Source organism: Tenrec ecaudatus, chromosome 14 (assembly GCF_050624435.1).
Source record: "Tenrec ecaudatus isolate mTenEca1 chromosome 14, mTenEca1.hap1, whole genome shotgun sequence".
In the NCBI taxonomy this organism is placed as follows: Eukaryota; Metazoa; Chordata; class Mammalia; order Afrosoricida; family Tenrecidae; genus Tenrec; species Tenrec ecaudatus.
This window is the reverse complement of record NC_134543.1, coordinates 69,993,217-70,011,966: the sequence shown is the minus strand read 5'-3', so window position 1 is coordinate 70,011,966 and position 18,750 is coordinate 69,993,217. Positions and strand designations below refer to the sequence as shown.

Genomic DNA, 18,750 nt, shown 5'->3' with positions numbered 1-18,750 from the left:
GTGGTGAAACGGTACCTGTCACGGATGCATATCAAAATGCTAGATGTGGTCCTCAGGCATTAGTGATCCTGCTGCCTACAGTTATCCTTAGCAAGGGATAGGAATGTTTATCAGCATATACTCCTTCCCATGACAATACCATGCTCTTAAGCATATATATGTATGTACATTGCTACTAATGGAGTTGTTTTTAAATCATTTTTTCGGGGGCTCATCTACTAATGAAGTTTTATGCAAAAAGAAGTAGCATGAAACTATTTAGTTCTGTTTTCCCCCTTCGGCCACCAGATAGCTGCTAATATTTTGTATTTCATGTACTCGCCAGAGCTATGGAATGACGAGCTTCAGTCAAGGAGAAAGAGGAAGGATGCTTTCAGTCCTGACAAGAAGAAACCGGTTGTTGTGTCAGATATCCTTCGCCAAAACTACTGGGGTTTTTTTGCTTTCATCTCTCTACCCTAACTACTAGTCCTAAAGTCCTAGGAGAACTGTTTAGCATTGTGCATACCTTTGTAACTCGTACTAATACATATTGCTTTTATTTTCATGATTGCACCACAAGCAGAAGATGATTTCTAAAACTGAAGGCAGATATACCGTATAAAACTTGGATAAAAGGAGTAGAAATTTACTCACAATTTCAACATTGAAAATCAATGTGACTATCTAGCCCACAGGGTTTTGATGTTGAAATAGGTGCTTAGTATATAGTTTGATTGTGTGATTTTTAAAAATATTTACTTTAAAAAATAACATTTGTTGTTAGGTGTCATGGAGTCTCATCTGACCCATGCAACTCTGTGCATAACAGACTGCAATGCTGCATGGTCTGTCCAACAATTGTTCCTATGCCTGGGCCCTTTGATGCAGCTGCTGGGTCAGTCCATCTCATCAAGGACCTTCCTCTTTGCTGCCCCTCCACTTCACCAAATATGATGTCCTCCTGGGATCGGTCTCTCCTGACAACATATCAAAGTATGTAAGATGAAGTCTTGCCATCCTTGCCTCTAAGGAGCACTCTGACCTTACTTCGAATGCACATTGGTTTGTCCTTTTAATAGTCTTCCCCAGCAACACAATTCAAATTCATCTATTCTTTTCTAGTCTTCCTTAGTCAATGTCCAACTTTCACCTGCATAAGATAAGAGGCAATGCTGAATACCATGGCTTGGGTCAAGTGTGACTTAGTCCTTAAAGAAACATCCTTGCTTTTCAGTACTCTAATAAAGGTCTTGTGCAGCAGATTTACCTAATGCAACTAGTCTTTTGATTTCTTAACTGCTGTTCCCTGAGCACTGATTGTAGATTCAAGTAAGACAGAATCCTTGAATACTTCCAACTTTTCTCCATTTAACTTGATGTTACCTATTGGCCCAGTTGTGAGGATTTTGGTCTTCCTTCCGCTGAGCTGTCATCCATACTGAAGGCTGCACTCCTTGATCTTCATCAGCAAGTGCTTCGAGTCCTCCCCACTTTCAGCAGGCAAGGTTGTGTCATACCGCAGGTTGCTAATAAATCTTCCTCTAATCCTGGACTCTTCTTCATATAGTTCAGTTTCCCTGACGATTTGCTCAGCATACAGACTGAACAAGCATGGTGCGAGAATGCAACCCTGATGTTAAACCCTAGAGCAGCTCCTTGTTCTGTTTGCACAGCTGCCTCTTAATCCATGTACAAGTTCCACATGAGTACAGTGAATTGTTTATCCAGCTTATCCATAGTTTACTGTGATCCACATCGCCGAATGCCTTGGCATAGTCAATAAAATGCAAATAAACATCTTTCTGGTATTCTCTGCTTTGAGGCAAGATCCATCTGACATTAGCACTGATACCCCTTGGTCCACGCCCTCTTCTGAATCCGACCTGAACGCCTGTTAATGTGCTGCTGTAACCATTGTTGGATGATCTTAAGTAAGGCATTACAGTAAAAAAAAAAAGTAAGGCATTAAAATAAGGTTTAGTGCCTATGAAACTGGAGTATCTTTAATGCCTCTGAAATTGAGTATCTTTAATATGTCCATTTAATCTGGGCACTCACCTCCCCACTACTCTTGTCCCCACCTCAAAGTAGTGATTAGGTTGGTGGTAGATTTTACCGTCAGTAATATAACACTTAGGCAATATGGTTATCCTGGCACTACGGTTTTGGACCACAGCTCGTGTGTCCATGTTATGGTAGCTTCGGTGCTGCTGTGCTGATGCTGGGAGGGATGCCACCTGATTTCAAACCAGGTGACCAGCTGGGTCCCCTATGGTGGACCGATTTCAGCGAGTTTTAAGACTATGATATCAAGGAAGAGGGACTAGGTGGTTCACTTCTATTTCTGAGGGTCTAATTCTGAGGGGTTAGCCACTGCAAACCTCATAAATGGCAGGTGAAGCTTGTCCGATACCGTGTCAGAAAATGAGCGGGGCAGGCTGGGAGGCATGGAAGAGCAACTACCTGCCCAAAGTAGAGCCAGCCTTACTGACAGGGACAGAGCAAGGCTTTTAAACCTTCATGCTGATGGGGTATGACTCAAAATTAGGGGAAAAAACTGAAAACATTCATTTATAACTGGAACATGGAATGTACAAAGTATGACTCAAGGAAAATTGGAAGTCATCAAAAAATGAAATGGACCACATAAAGATCGATGTTGGTGAGCTGAAATGGACTGATATTAGGTATTTTAGTCAGATGTGAGTGTATGGTTTACTGTGCTGCAGATGACAAGTTGAACAGGAATTTCATCATATTCATGATCAAAAGAATATTTCAAGATCTATCTTAAAGTACATTGTTCCTTGTGATCGGATAATACTTATATGCCTACAAAAAACAGTTCAAAAAACTGTTATTAAAATTGACACACCAACCACTAAAGTCAGTGATGATAAAATTGAAGAATTCTAATGTCTTCTGTCTGAAATTAATCAAGCATGAAATCAAGATACAATGACACTTAATGGTGACTGGAATGTAAAAGTTGGAGCTAGAGGAAAGATTAGTAGATAGTAATGAAGTTGGAGACCACATGATAGAATTTACTTTTTCATTGCAAATACAACTCTTCAATAATGTAAACATGGACCTTGCCACAGGGATCAACTGGACTACCGCTGTGGAGAGAGATAATGGTGAAACCTCAATGTCGTCAGCCAAAACCAAATCGGGTCATCTACAAAAGAGACCACTAATTGTACTCATTCACCTTTTGTCGGTAGCTGAAGAAAGTTAAAACGAGACCATGAGAGCCAAAATACAACCTCAAATGTATTCCATTTGAATATGGAAATTTTAAGAATGGATTTGACATATTAAATATTCATAAGTGAAGACTAGCTGAGTTGTGGGATGACATCAAGAATATATAACATGAAGAAAGCAAAAGTCAAAAGCTAAGAAGAGATGAAAGTGTATGTCAGAAGAGATTGAAATTTTATAGGGATCATAGAGTAGCTGAGGCAAATGGAAGATATGAAGTAAGAGCTGAACAGAAAATTTCAAAAGGCAGTTTGAGAAGACAAAAATATTTTAATGAATTGTAATTCTAACTCCAAAAGAATATAAAAAGGGAAGAATACAGCATTTCTCAAGTTGTAAGAAGAAATTCAAGCCCCCAGTTGCAAATATTAAGAGATTCTATGGGAAAATACTGAGTGATGCAGAAAGTATTTAAAAATAATTAGTCACCATTCAGGCATTGCAATAGGAGGGGGAAAAAAAGAAACAAGAATTTCAAGGTCCTGCTTTTTTCTTAAAAGTACTTCAAAAAAGGAAAATTAGTTTATACTTTGTATTTACATTTTATATTTGTGTACATATTATTGGGGTCAGCCATTTATTTTTGCCTTTCTGATATATCTGTAAAACAACGTTGTCTAACAATTAACTGGAATTATAATTTTCTGAGTTCTGAAAATAAATATATCAAATAATGTATTGCTTTGGACAGACCTGCTGCGCAAGACCTCTTAAAGTGTTGAAGAATAAGGAAGTCACTTTTGAGAACTAAAGTGTACCTGACCTAAGCATGGTATTTTCAGTTGCCTCATACGTATTGCACAAGCCGGATAACAAAGAAGACAGAAGAACAATTGATGCATTTGAATCGGGGTGGCCAAGAATATTGAAAGAAGCATGGCCTGCCAGAGGAAGAAACAAGTGCTTGGGAACAAATGTAGCCAAAATGTCCTTCGGAATCGAGGATGATGCGACTTTGTCTCACGTGCTTTGGATCAGGAGAGACAGCATGCCCCTGGAAAAGGACTTCATGTTTCAGAAAGGAGAGGGTCGGAGAAAAGGAGGAAATCCCTGCAGGAGAGGAATTGACACAGTGGCTGTGACCATGGATCAAAGAGATCGATATTAGAAGGGAGGCACAGGACTGGGAAGTGTCTTGTGCTGCACACGGGGGAGCAATAGCTGGATCCTACTGGATGGCCCCCCCAAAAAACCCAAGTTTTTCTAAGAATCTGAGGTCAGAATTCAGCAAACCCCACAATTATATACAAAACTGTTCATTTGATAATTCTTTGATAAATAGAACTTTGCCTATAGTTTAATTCAAAATGTAAAAAAAACATGTTTTCTTCAACTTTCAATTGTGATTTGGGTGAAAGTTTATAGTGTAAATTGGTTTTCTTCGATTATTCATGCACAGTTTGTTTTGTGACATTGATTGCATTGTTACAGTGTAACAGCACTCTTTGCATTTACTTCCAGTATTTACTATTTTTATTTGTTTTTCTTTCCTGTCCTTTTCTGCTGCTTTTCACGGGGAAATATTGCTCTCCTGATCCTGCAGGATTGATTGTTCAGAGGAGCGCATACTTCCCTGGTGGTGATGGTTATTTTGTAGGCTTGTCTGTTGTTTAGTCTAATGTTGAACTAATTCTAGGCTTGAAGGATATCTGAGGGCTATAGTTTCGAGGCTTTTACTTGTCTCTATTGGAGCCATAAGTCTAGTCTTTTACGATTTTAAGTTCTGTTCCCCATTTTCCTCCCACTCTGTACAGGACTTGACTTTTCATTGTGATCCCTTCCAGCCTGGTCAGCAGTAGTAGCTGGGCCCCAACTGGTTCTTCTGGTCTCAGGAGTGTGCAAGCTTAGGTTTGTGTTAGTCCGTTTCACTAATTGTTTCTTCGGATTTTTTATTTTCTTCATTCTTCTTTGCTGCAGGTGAAGAGAGAAGAATTGTTTCACCTAGTTGCCCGCATACAAACTTGTTAAGATCCCAGTTACTACTCCACAAAGTAAGATGTAGAACATTGTCTTGTGGTCTATATTATGCCAAATGACCTTGATGTCCCTTAAGGCCATGGTCATAGCCCCCAGGCCCAGCAATTCTGAAGGTATGTCTAAAATAGCAGATAAACACAGCATATTTTTATAATCTACTTGAAAAAAAAAAACCACCTTATTTTTCATTCATTCACTCAGGATCTTTGGTTATAACTAGGAAGTTTTCAGTGTTTTGTTACCTGAAAAGTCAGCAGTTCAAATCCTCCAGCTACTGTGCAGGAGAAAGATGAGACTGTGCGCTTCTATAAAATTTCCAATCTGTATAGAATCACGATGTAGCCTGTTTAATCCTGTATATGGGCTGCTATGAGTTGTAATGAAGTCAATGGCAAATGGGTTTGGTTATTATTATCTTTTTATGCAACTCTATTCATAAATACATTTGCAGCGCATACAAATACATACGTAGGAATATCCTGTCTCTGCTGTGTATATTCATAAGTAAATCTCATCTTCTTTTCCACCCCTGTTTCACTTGAGCGATACCTTTTGTGTCAGATCATAAACTGTTGTTATTACTACCATTGAAGGATTGGGTATGTAATAGTATTTACCTTTGTTGTCTTTAAGCGTAAAGTGTAAAATTCTTACAGCTAATTGACCTTGACTTTGCCACGTCCATATATAGTTTATATGCTACAAGATCTTGACATTCTTGAAGACTGGACAACAATTAGGAAGGTATGTCGAAAATAGCAGAGGAACAGTCTATTCTTATAATCTACTTTAAAAAAATTCTCTAATGCAGTTGTTTCAGATAACAGCAGATAGTAAGAATATTTTAAGAATTAGAGTCATAATCATCAGTTTGTATTTTTTCTGTAATAATGACTTAGTAATTTATGCAGAGGGCAGAAAAGTATTTGCTTTGGTTGCCTAGTAGTAATAATAATAATTAGTAGATCAGCATACCGTACTGTGCCTAGTGTTTAGCTCAGCGCTGACTCTTACTACTTGCTGAGTGAACAAACATGAAAGAACCCTTATTGTGTCTTTTATTGCATAATTAAATAGTCAGGAATGATAGGATTTTCTGTGCTTATTGGAAAGTGGAGACTTGTTTTCCTTACTCAATTATTTCATTTCTAATTCTCTTAATTGAGAGTTAGACATTCCTTGAGGTATTTATAATACCTGTAGGAGAAATTGTTATTCTTTATATCTATTAGTTGTTTCTTTGTTGTTGCTTGTTGCCACCTAGTTGATTTTGACTCCTGGTAGGTAACCCCATGTGCTACACAGTAGATTTCTTGAAAGGATTTTTTTGTAGCACTGTGGGGCTACTACTCACAAGGCTGATGGTTCAAACCCACTAGACACTCTTTGGAGCAGTTCTATTCTGTCCTCTGGTCGCTTTGAGATGGAATGAACTCAAAGGCACTGGGCGTGGTTTTAGTTGATCAGAGTAGACCACTAGGTGGTTTTGACCCGCCAACCTTTAGATTTGCAGTCGGGTGCACACTGCACCCCCTAGGGACTTTCATGAATTTTGACATTAAATATTTATTAAAGTAGCTAAAAGTTATGCACTTTGTTATCCGGCTATTGGGGAGAATTTTATATATATAATCATGGGTTTTCGATTTATGAACTCAGACAACTTTATTTTATTTTATTATTAAGGCAATGGCTACACTGGGTCCACACAGAGTGAAAACAGAACGTAAGTAATTTCATCTGAATTTGAAAAGTCTCCTCTACGGAGATTTGTTGAATCCAAGTTGTTAAGTCACGTACATGTTAGGAGGTTCTTTCATCACAGTTTAATTTCATCTGTTTGGGATTACTATGGAGTGTTTGGTCTGATGGAAAAGTGTCAGAATTTCTTCTTTTGCATTGCTATTGTTAATAATGGGTCAGTGATTTAAAAAACATACTCGTTTAGTGTTCTTTTTGTGCCGAGCTATCCTGGGTCTCCCTGGATTGGCTTCAGGGAATCTTCCAACCCTTAGAAACTGTATGCATAATTTCTTCTGTGTGTGTGCTTTTCTGAAAAGAGAGATTACAGTGTGGGCAGTGGAATTCATCAAAGAAATTTACCTACTCTTTAGTAGATTTACTAAGGTATCCCTCAGTAAAATTCACATCCAGTCGGAAGTTCTTGATATTTGGGGGGTCTAAAATCATTGCCAAAATAACGATGGATGTTGCTGTCTAAGTTAATTGTCTGTGTTTTCACTTCCTCTCACTATGGATGAGGTTTCTTAACTCGTCTAAGTACAGTGAAACTAGTTAAAAATACATATGTATATGAGAGGGCTTCAAAAAGTTTGTACAGAAATGGAATGAAGAGATCATTATCTTTTCTGTAAACTTTTTGTAGGCCCCTTATATTAGAAAAGGAATTTCCAGCCACATTTCAACAGATACAGTAATTTATAAGAGATATTTCCGAATTTCTTTATATCATTGCAGGAAATTTCAGCACTATTGTATTCAAGTACTTGGGAATTAATTCGAAGGCAGCTCTCTGCCTCTCTAGAAGAGTCGCCCTTGATCTTTTTAGCGAGGTCACAGATGCCTCTGAGAGTACGGGCCGTCCCAGGCCCCAGTATCTTGAGCCTCGCTCTGTGTGTGCTTTCTTCATCGTGCTTGCCACAGTCTGTATTTCTTTATTGTTTACTTATTTTTCTGTCTCACAAAAGTGAGAACCAAAGCTTCACAAAGGCCTGAACCACATCTCTTAGTCACAGTTTCATTCCCAGCACCAGTTTCCCGTGTATAAAAAGTGTTCAGGAAATATTGGTTGAATGAAAGTTTGATTGAATATTTGTTGAACATCTTTTACGTACCAGGAGCTACTTTAGGCTCTCGATACAATTGTGAGAGAGCTTGCACCTCCTGTCATCTTCTGGAACTTTCGTAGGGGAGGCAGAATAAGTGTCAATGAATAATTAACAGGGTATTTATAGTTTGTAGTAATTGCTATGAAGGTTGGGTTGAAGATTTAACTGAGGCGAGGGAAAGGTGCCTGGGGAAGATCTTTGAAGAAGTGATATTTGAATGATTAAGAGGCAATTAATTCATGATAAGCCTTTTGCCATGAAGAACTTTTTTTTCTTTTTCATGAGTTTATCTGACTTGTGCCAAACTACTTTTAAGATTTAAAAATGGAAGTCCTTCTTAGGATAGCTCCCTTTTTATAATTAAAGGCCTGGAGAATCCTGGAAATCTACAATAATGTGTCAAAAGGCCTGAAAGAGAAAATATGAGGAATATAATTTTCTAGTGGAAATACGACAATTGAAGTTTCAAATGCTTCTTAAAGTTGACAATGGGGACTGATGCTGTAATGGATACGTTTTTCGGCGGCGTGTGTTCATTTAACTGATGGCTTGATGTTCATTGCACAGTTTTGCTTAGTAGTTAAATCATATACTTAGTGCATTATACAAAAGTATGCAAGACCTAAAACTCCCATGGTTTTAGTACATTTAGGTTTAAAAAAAATATTTTTGGTGTTTTCCACGTGGATGCATGGATGAATGTTAATTCTAAATTTTCTGACCTTGTTGTTTTCTGACAATGTTTTATTAATATAACAGTTTTTGAACTGACCCCTTTAGCACCTGTGAAACTGGAGAAACATCTGCACAGTGCTAGGTCTGAAGAAGGGAGACTGTATTATGATGGTGAATGGTATATTCGTGGACAAACGATATGTATTGATAAAAAAGATGAATGTCCTACAAGGTAAAAAGCCTTTATAGTTTCTGTATTCTTTACCCGAAGGGGGCATTGCCCAGTAAGCGAGGTGAGCATCAGCTGACTGTTTGTGAAAGCCTAGTGAGATTGTTCACTACAAGTTAGTAAGTAAGCACAAGGGAGCCTGCACTGACCTTGCTGCCTGGGTACTGAGTCCCAGTCAGCATCATACATTTGAAAAGAAGCTCTGGTTCTGTAGGAAGGTGCTGTGGGGCTGGAAGGTAGGCAGATACCCGCCATAACTAGAAGCAGCCTCTTTGATACAGTGAAAAAATGTGAAATTGTTCACTCCACATTAGTAAGTAAACACAAGTAAGACAAGTAAGCCTGTGTTTATTGGGTAATCCAACACTGAATATTATTGTTAAAAATACTGCTTCTATAGTACATTCACAATGCAACCTGAATTGCCTTTAGATTCTTTTTTCACTGGGCATAACATTTTGTTAACATGTTGACACCTGTATTAATATCCGCGCACAACAGTTCCATATTAAATTGAAAAACATATGTGGAAATGGAATGATTTAGCTAGCTGAGCGACCATGCTTGTTACCACTTATAAATCAAAGAACTGCAAGTTTTGGTGAACCTACTGATTCTTAAACTTTTTAGTATGTTACAGTATCTTGGATAAAAAATTATTTTTGAATAGAAGAGGAAATAAAAGGAAAATAAACTTTAAGAGTACCCAACCCCCCCAGAAAACTCCATCTCACTGCCGTGGAGTCAGTGCTGACTCATAGCACCCCCCTGTGGGGGTTTCTGAGACTGTTGACAGGGCTAGAAAGCCCAGTCTTTCCCCCACGGTGCTGCTGGTGGTTTTGAACTGCTGACCAGGCAGATCACAGCCCAAAGCGTAACCACTACACCACCCTTAAAAGCAGTAACCGTTAAGCTATAACTTGACAACTGAATATTTCTTTAAAAGTCTATCTCCGCTTAATTATATAGCCCTTAAGTTTTAGAAACTTTCATGGTTTTAGGATATAATTTTCATAGTAACGTTTTACAATTAGAAGATATTTTTTTCTAGGATTTTATGGTTTATTAAGTATTTGGGTTTAGACTCGAACAATCATTTCCCAAATACAGTAATTTTAATTTGATTATTATTTCATCTTTAAAAATTCAGTATACCAAGAGATGAGCCAGTTAGGGTGCAGTAGAGCATTGACAAAACATACAACTTTCCTCTAGTTCTTTAGTGCTTCCTCCCCCCCACTCCTCCTCACTTTCATGACTCCAGTTCTGCTTCACAAATCCAGCTAGACCAGTGCATGTTCACAGGTACAGATAAGAGCTCTCAACACAAGGAATCCAGGACAGATGAACCCTCAGGACCAACAATGAGAGTAGGGATAATAAGAGGGAAGGGGAAGGTGGGGGACAAAGAGGGAACCGATCACAATGACCGACCAGTCACCCCCTTCCAGGGGGACAGACAACAGAAAAGTAGATGAAGGTAGACAGAGGTTGGTTTAAGATAGGAAAAAAAATGATAAATTATCAAGGGTTCATGTGGGAGGAAGGGTGGGGGAGGGAGGAAATGAACTGATTACCAAGGGCTCAAGTGGAAAGAAAATGCTTTGAAAATGATGATGGCAACGTATGTATAAATGTGCTTGATACAATGGACGTATGGATTGATAAGAGCTGTAAGAGCCCCCAATAAAATGATTTAAATAAAATTCAGGATACCAAAAACATTGTGTACAGCAATTTTTGTCATGGCATTCATTGGGCTTGCTTATATATACTACTCCTGGATGCTTCTCTTGACCTTTTTGCTTTTGAATAAATTTAGTACTACTTAGCATAATAGAAATTATATAGAAGAAATAGCACAAGGAGAATTAAACTCAAATTGACATCATATATTTGTATGAAAATTCTAGAAAGCCCATACCAATGTCACGGATGGCTAGAGAATCTGGCTTTGGGCTGCTAAGACAGAGGCATAATATTATGTAAGGAGACGGGCTTTGCTTCTCTGTTCTTTTGGCGTGAGATGGAGGGGACGGAGTGGAAATAAAGGTCTACAGAAAGTGAATTTTGCCTGCTTGACTGGTGAACGATAGGTGACCCGTGGTACAGTGCTTGCACCAGCGCTTGAACCAGCAAGAAAGATGTGGCAGTCTGCTCCTGAAAGATGGACCCCCTTGGAAACCTGGGAGGCAGTTCCACCCTGTCCTATCGGTTGGAACCAGCTTAGCGGCAGTGGGTTTCTGGAGAAAGGAGATGATCTTTTCAGTGTTACAGAATGTCATGTTTGCCAATTGCACTGCCTTCTGGTCAATGACAGTTACATATCTGAATCTATCATGTCGTCTACCCATTTTGTTTGTTTGTTTGTTTGTTTTTCTCCCATTTTGACTTTCTAGTGAATGCTGTACTCTAAAGTGAGTGGCGGAGGCATATTGTAATTTGTTCATTCTCTCTCTCTCTTTTCCTTTTTAGTGCCGTAATTACAACAATTAACCATGATGAAGTTTGGTTTAAGAGACCTGATGGAAGCAAATCTAAGCTTTACATTTCGCAGCTACAGAAAGGGAAATATTCAATTAAACATTCATAATCATGATTTAAGTGTTATCTAAATCTACCTTATTAGTGTTACCCAGTGTGATGTGCCACAGGAGTAAAAATGTATTGAATAATTTAATATTCTCCTTGACTCGTGAGAGGATGTGCATTTGTAGGTAGTACTCTAAATAGACCTCCTATTGCGATGCTTTTAAAAGAAACAGTAATAAAAATTTATCATGATCATTATATTCATTTGTCTCTTGGGTCCAAATGACCCATATATATATATGTGTGTGTGTGTGTGTGGTAGAGGTTTCTGACAGAACTTTTTTTTAATAATTAAGTAGATCTGTCTTTAGTGAACTATGTTGCTAAATAGCTACAAATTATCAGCAATTAACAGAAGTCCATCTTTGTCACTTGTTATGTGTTTGTAAATATGCCTGATGAAATGTTTCTTATAAATGGTTTGTACTAGTCCATTAGTGTTAATCAAAATTAAAATGAAAGCATTCATGTATATGTTTGAGTATGTATATATGGTTTCATCAGCTTCTTGAGAACTGATGGCTTCACTTTACAGTTTTGTTTTACCCAAACTTTAAGCTATTGGGTCTCTAAGCTAAAAGGAGCACTTTCATAGACTAGCACATTTCCTTCTCCTCTCTTTTGGGGTGTCTGGTGGTGACCTATTTTTATAAAGTATAACGTTACTCAGTGACATCAGTGTCAAGTACTGCCTGTGAGCCTTTAGGGGGCAGGTATCGGTGCCTCGTATTGATGATGCAGTATGTAAACGGTGGGCAGTCACTGTGTGCGCTGGCTGGACAAGTCTGATCTTTGGGAACACATTTTCAGTAAGTGTTTTCCAGAGGTAGAATCAGGCTTTTGCTCAATTTTATTCCTAGGAGAAAATAGAAAGGGACAACTTCCTTGAATCAATTCCCAAAAGAATGGTTTTATCTTCAGTGTTCTAACACTTTAAGGCTGTTTGGCGCACTCTCGGAAGAGTCGGACGTCCTTGCCATGGCTGTCTGACGAGTACCTTCGAAAGCCTCAGGAACGGAGACCTCGGAGAGGCAGCGCTGTCTGGTGGCTGTGCCATAGAAGTAGGGTGAAACCAAAACAGGCATTCCTGGTGATCTTGTGCACTTTAATTTTTGTTATAGCGACACTTCCGAGGATTGGGGAGGTGGGGGATCTAGTTCTTAACACTTAGGGCAGGAATCGCTGCATTATTCCGTTTTTGTTTTTAACTCTTTTACCTCTGTGAACATTTTCCTGTGTAAATCACTACTTCACAGTTGCCAAATTTTAAAATATTTGACTTCTGAAATTTCATTATTAGCAAAGTAATGTTACTTTGTTCTGTTTCAAATTAACCTTAGCAAATGTATATAATGTCATAATCTAATAGTATTTGATAGTCCATATGTATACAATGTTTGATAAGCATTTTTAATAAGATTTGTATTTTTAAATTTAGTATATAATAAAAAGATGTGTTTGTGTCCTTTGTAGTATCTGAATTATTTATTCATTTTAATTTGTTATTTATGACCTCTGTACTTCTAAGAAAGACTTGACCCAGTTTATAGTAACTAATATGTAAAATGTGTTAGAGTGCCGACCACATTTTTCAGTGTCCTTAAACCGTAATCCAGCGTCTGTTGGCTTATGTTTGTGTGTTCATGACTGCTACATTTTATTTAGCAAAAAACCCAAACAAACGGTGTACATGCTATTCTTTACTAAAAATATACTGGGTAGCTTCTGAATTTCTGAATAGAAAATATTTGTTTGAAAAACTGACTAGGAGTTAGTATATTTACTTTCAAATTCTAAATATCATATTTTAACACAAATAATACACATGTCTTTTTTGCCAGCTGCATCTCTCTCTAAGGTATCTTTGTAAATATATTCTGCTTATTTTTTTCCTCCTTATTTTTTACAGCAACAAATAAAATAATATGTAGCATGCATATGAAATTACCCGGGGGAGGGCTCAGTTGGTTCCCCTCCCCCCAAAAAACGTGTTTGTGTGCAGAAATGTTGTATATATCATGTTTCTGTCATAAAAGTCGGACTTAGGTAAGTGTATGCTTGTTTATGATTATTCTTGTCAGTTCTTGTCAAGTCCACTTTGGCTCTTGGCAATACCATGTGTATAGTGTGCCTACCACCAGACCTGTCTTCAGAGGCATCCGTTTATGCTACCCACGGACCCCTGTCTGTGAGTAAAGTGCCCTGAGATGCATTTTGTTATTGGCACTTTGCCATTAGTCTTCCATCCAGGCCTACCTGGCCAGCAACTGGCCTCTTAGCCATGGCCACCAAGGCCTCCCTTAGTGGCACCTTCAGGGGCGGGGCCCTGGGGACTGTGTATTGCAGCTTTCCTCCTGTACAATTGTTTTCATGTATCTATTGTCACAATTCAGTTCACTGATAATTATTTAAAACAAACAAAGAAACAGGGAATTTAGCTGACATTTCTAAGATTTTGCTTTTTTGAGTCCATAAGTTCGTCTAACATTGAATTAAACAGAATTTCTTTTGCAAGAAAAATAGTTGTAGGGTGTACAGACTTAAAATTGTGAACAATAAGGGACATTTTACCAAAGAACATGAATAGTAGAAGGGTGCTAAGAGCAAACACCTCTTCCTTATATTGTCTTTATAGACAGGGCAGCTCTTCCATTGGCCACCATGGACCAGTCTTGTCCTCTACTTCATGGTTCCAGAGACTAGAATTTTTAGTTTATCTGTAACTGTGCTCTGGGAAGTTGTATTGACCAGTCCTTAGTGGGCTGAAGTGTACAACAGACGGTCATCTGAAAAATTTACATTGGGGGGTGAGGGCAGTATCGGAACAGGCAGTGTTTTTGTTGTGCATAGGATTCTTCTGTGTCGGAACAGACTCCTACAAAGTACAACAATAAAACAACATTGAGAAGGATACAAGGGTAAGTTAAAACATTGTTATAAGATCCTAGAAACCTTTATTAAACAGAAATATACAAATAAGGGGCTATTGTTTCTCGGCATATCTTCTATACACCTCTGAAGGCAGTATTTCCATCTTGCTAAATCTACCCTGAAGTATTGTGCTCTTTGATCTATGCCACAACTAAATAGCAGTTCTGGCATCCTGGTGGGACTCAAGTCATGTTCCTTTATTTTATTTTTTGAGTTTTGGCAACAAAAAGAAGTCTAAAGGGATGAGATCAGGTTTATAGGGTGGATGAAATACTATTTCCCCACAAGATTTGGGGCAACCTTTGCTACCCTTCAGGAATGAGTAGGTGCATTGTTAAAATGGAAGAACAGGTCTACCTCCTGAAAGGGTTGCGTGTCAGCCAACTGCAGGAAGGCAGAAAAGGAGGAAGTCCATTGAATCAGAAGGACATGGCAGGCACCGTGCAAGCAGTGGCCAGAGCACCATCCTCACTCACCCTGTGACTGGCCCTGAGCATTCCCTTAGACAGTTACACCAAGAAGCAGACTCTCCAGGAAGGGAGAAGGGTGAGTGAACACAGCCTTTGGGCTCCCCTGTCTGTCAGAAGCCTGATATTCCAACAGGACCATTGAGCCTGAGAAGACTGCAGCTCTGGTGCTGTGCAGAAAAGGCCCGAACCAAGTTGTCTGTTTTATTTATACATATATAAACTATCAATGTATTTATGAACTACAAGTTAACCCCACGGAAGATAAGCTTCAGTTCAGAAACTGCTGGAGGCAGTGAATAATATAAACAGGGCCTGAAGTCTGAAAAAAAAAAAAAAGGAAGTTTTTCCTAAGAAACACAACCTAGAACTCACTGCCACTGAGTGGATTCCAGGTCCCAGAGACCCCAGTCTATGGGGGTTTCAGGCTGTAAATCTTTTCAAGAGCAGATAGCTTCAGCCTTCTTTCCTGGGCAGCTGGAGGGTTTGAATTGCTGACCTTGACATTAGCCAAATATACTGAAATCACAGATTTATTTTCAAACAAGGGAAAGCACTTGACTATTTTTGCCATTCCAAATGCCATTTACAAGTCGTTTTCCAATAATGTTTTTTTCAACATCCCTGTAATAGCAGTTGTCATTTAGTCTGCGTAAGCGTCTGGTTTTCTCTGACGTTTAGCGTAATTTGTCATCTTTACTAGCAGAGATGAAATGTCATTCTGTGGCCAGCTTCTGAAGTAGAATTATGGCACCTCTTTTTCCAGGAGAATGCAACAGTCTCCTGGCAAGGTCACCTCCCTCACACTACAGAAAAAGAACAAAGGAAAAGTGGACTCTAAATAATGTTATTACGTAACGTCCTTCCTTGACCTTCCTTTAATAGAACATGTCTTTGAAAGGGAGCATATTAGCTTCACCTTTAGGAAGCCTCCTCCCCAAATTAGACTTTATGGTTGCTTGCAGTCGAGCAGCTTGACACGGTCAGTTTCTTTTAGGACTTTCAAAGTATCTTGCCAGAAATTCCCAATAGATGGAAAATAATAAAAAGTAAATAGCACAACCCTAACACATACAGTTTACCTTTTGCTTTAAGCATGGAAAGTAGTGTTAAATAGTTTACACATTAAACACAGACCCTGACTTGCAAGCAATCAGATTTCACTGGCTGCCTCTGCTGTAGGGAACACAGGGTTCAATACATTGGCCAGAGCGGCAAGGCACATGGTCAGGGAAAAAAAACCCAAAACCTTCTATAGGACCAACATAACATGCTACCAACAGTATCGAGAGTAAAATCTTCACATGATAAGGAAAAAAAAACACCCTTTGATAGGGCCACCATAACAGACGCTACCAACAGTATCAACAGTGAAATCATCGTCAACAAGCCATCAAGAAATGAAAGTCTTAGTAAGATGATAGCGATGTGTACAGCCCAGTATCAAGAAGGGTCTAGGAAATTTCACCTGAAGTTAGGTCCTGAAGTTTCACCTAAACTAAGAAATCTGGTTACAACTTTTTACATAGATTTTCCTAGAGGGAAGGTGCCGATGAGTTCATTTGAAGTCTCATGCTGAAGGTAAGCTCCCCAAATATTGCTACTGCGGTTCTAGCTCATATACGCACAGGCTTAGCCCGGACAAAATGTGTTCATACATGTCTCCATGATCAGTGTGTGACTGCAGACGTGCTCTCTCAAGAATATTTTTATCTTCAGCTTATTATGGTGCCATCAAAAAACGTCCAAAATGAGAGCTGTGGCTTCCCAGGGCCACCGTTAGTTTCCAGGCAGAAGGACCAGCTCAGAAGATTATGGCAAATGTGTCTTTGAGATCCCACAGGAGTCATCCTGATAGATTATTTTGAACGTCACAGAGCAACCACCAAACAACCGCCCCCCCCCCTTGCTATTGAGTCAATTCTGACTAAGGGCAACCCTGGTACAGACAATCACAGGGGCTTATTATGAAAAATTTAAGACAATTTAAGTCTGTAGTGGTGAGGAAAAGGTGAGGAAACTACGTACATTTTGACCACGTGAAAGAGAATCCCATGACCATCAAAAGCTAAGAGCCCCCAGCGGAGCGCTCGTGAGACCTCTCTCTCAAATGGAGGCAGCCGAGGCCCTGAAGCTACAGTGCTGAGTTCAGGAGGCAGAGCAGAGGAGCCATGTTGAGACGAGGAGACGGAGTGTCAGTCTTCCCAACCTACAGAACCAGGCAGAGGCCGAGGGGCCACATGGCTGAGAGACCAGGATGGGAGCGAGCCATGCTGGCCAGCAGGACTGAGCAGAGGTATTGCAGGCAGAACTGTATCCTTACCATGCTGTGACCCACTTACAGCACCAAGACACAAACTCACTACCATCGAGTTGGTGCCAACTCATAGGGACGCCATTACACAGATGAGAACTGCCTCGGCGGGTTGTCGGGACTGGTACCCTTTATGGGGGCAGAAAGCCTCATCTTTCTCCCTCAGAGGGGCTGGTGGGTTTGCAGGTCTGAGCTTATGGTGAGCAGCCCGGTGACTATGCCACCAGGACTCCTTTTGGGTGACCGACTAGCTTCCCTAATAAGGCCTGTAGTTGTGAGCATGGTCTGTGAGTTCTGTGTGGCCATTGCCATGAATTATGGGATCCAGCAGAGAAACAGTGTCAGGGGAGGATTGGCTGGTGTCAGAATGGGGTGTAGAGCATGGCAGGGGAGACGTACATCCGACTTCTGCTTGGCAATCAGCTTGGACTGCGGATGGGCCTGGCACTCAATTAGGCCGTGCAGTTCTTTTCTGGAACATAAACGATCCCACAGAGCACCAACATCAAACAAATCCATCTGTGACCATGATGAAGTGGGGGTGGGGTGGGGAGCAAGATCATGGCATCATCTGGTCTAGGTATTGCCAAAATCAAGGCTAATATGAATGACTACTGCTTTTTACCAACGATAGCTTTACACTTCTGCTTTATAAATAAGATTCATAAATCATTGGACGCTTCCTAACAATATCTAATCTGGGGAAAAGCCTCGCTTCCTTCTTTTAAATATTCCACAAAGTCTCATAATCCAAGCCTCAATCCTGTAAATCCTGTTAGCACCTTCTCCCCCTCACCCAACGGTTTAATTGACATATAATTCACATATCATACAATTCAATAGTTCAGTCACATCAGGAAGAGTTGTACAATCATCACCACAATCAGTTTGAGAACATTGTCTTCATTCTTGTACTCATCGATATTAGCTCCTTAATTCCCTCCAATCTTCCCTGCCATGACCCATGGAGTCATTCATCCAGTTCCTGTCTCGATAGATTTACCAACCCTGGACTTCATCTATAGAAAGACATTTTAAAAACAAAGATGAAACTACAAACAATAACCAACTGAATCAGATTAAAAGGGGAGGGTAATTTTTATATGTTCACAGGGACAGAGGGACCAGATTTCAACCTGGTGCTTCAAGAGGTGCATGCAACATACCAGCATGAAGCAGGGAACCAGTAAAGATATCTGAGGGGCTGACCCCAATCCCAATTCCATGGACAGCTGCCTCCCCCCCCCAGAATTTATGTCAGAGGACAGCACTGAAGCTGCAACTCAGGGAGAGGGACATGTCTGATCAGAGCACACGGGAACAAATGAAGGGTGAGGAACAGAGAGTGGAGCACATCCTGGTCCACCAAGCCTTGAGGACGATGTTCCCGGGTGAGCAGCCAATGCACAGAGAGGACAATATGCCGACCCCATTATGAGACAAGACATCCCTCACTGACTCATAGCC

At 39.8% G+C, this 18,750-nt stretch overlaps 1 protein-coding gene across 3 annotated transcripts in view; it reads left to right on the top strand.

Moving 5' to 3' along the window:
- Positions 1-13,034, top strand: part of BRMS1L (BRMS1 like transcriptional repressor) — a 40,441-nt gene extending 27,407 nt beyond the window's left edge. Inside the window, exons 6-10 of one of the 3 annotated variants that reach the window (XM_075530585.1) lie at positions 326-409; positions 5,906-5,970; positions 6,913-6,952; positions 8,835-8,982; positions 11,455-13,034. In XM_075530585.1, coding sequence (XP_075386700.1) covers positions 326-409; positions 5,906-5,970; positions 6,913-6,952; positions 8,835-8,982; positions 11,455-11,572 — 455 coding nt within the window. In that variant the 3' untranslated portion in view covers positions 11,573-13,034. The remainder of the gene's footprint in view (positions 1-325; positions 410-5,905; positions 5,971-6,912; positions 6,953-8,834; positions 8,983-11,454) is intronic. The other 2 variants (XM_075530586.1, XM_075530587.1) reach the window with 2 other exon arrangements.
- The last annotated feature ends 5,716 nt before the right edge of the window (positions 13,035-18,750 follow it).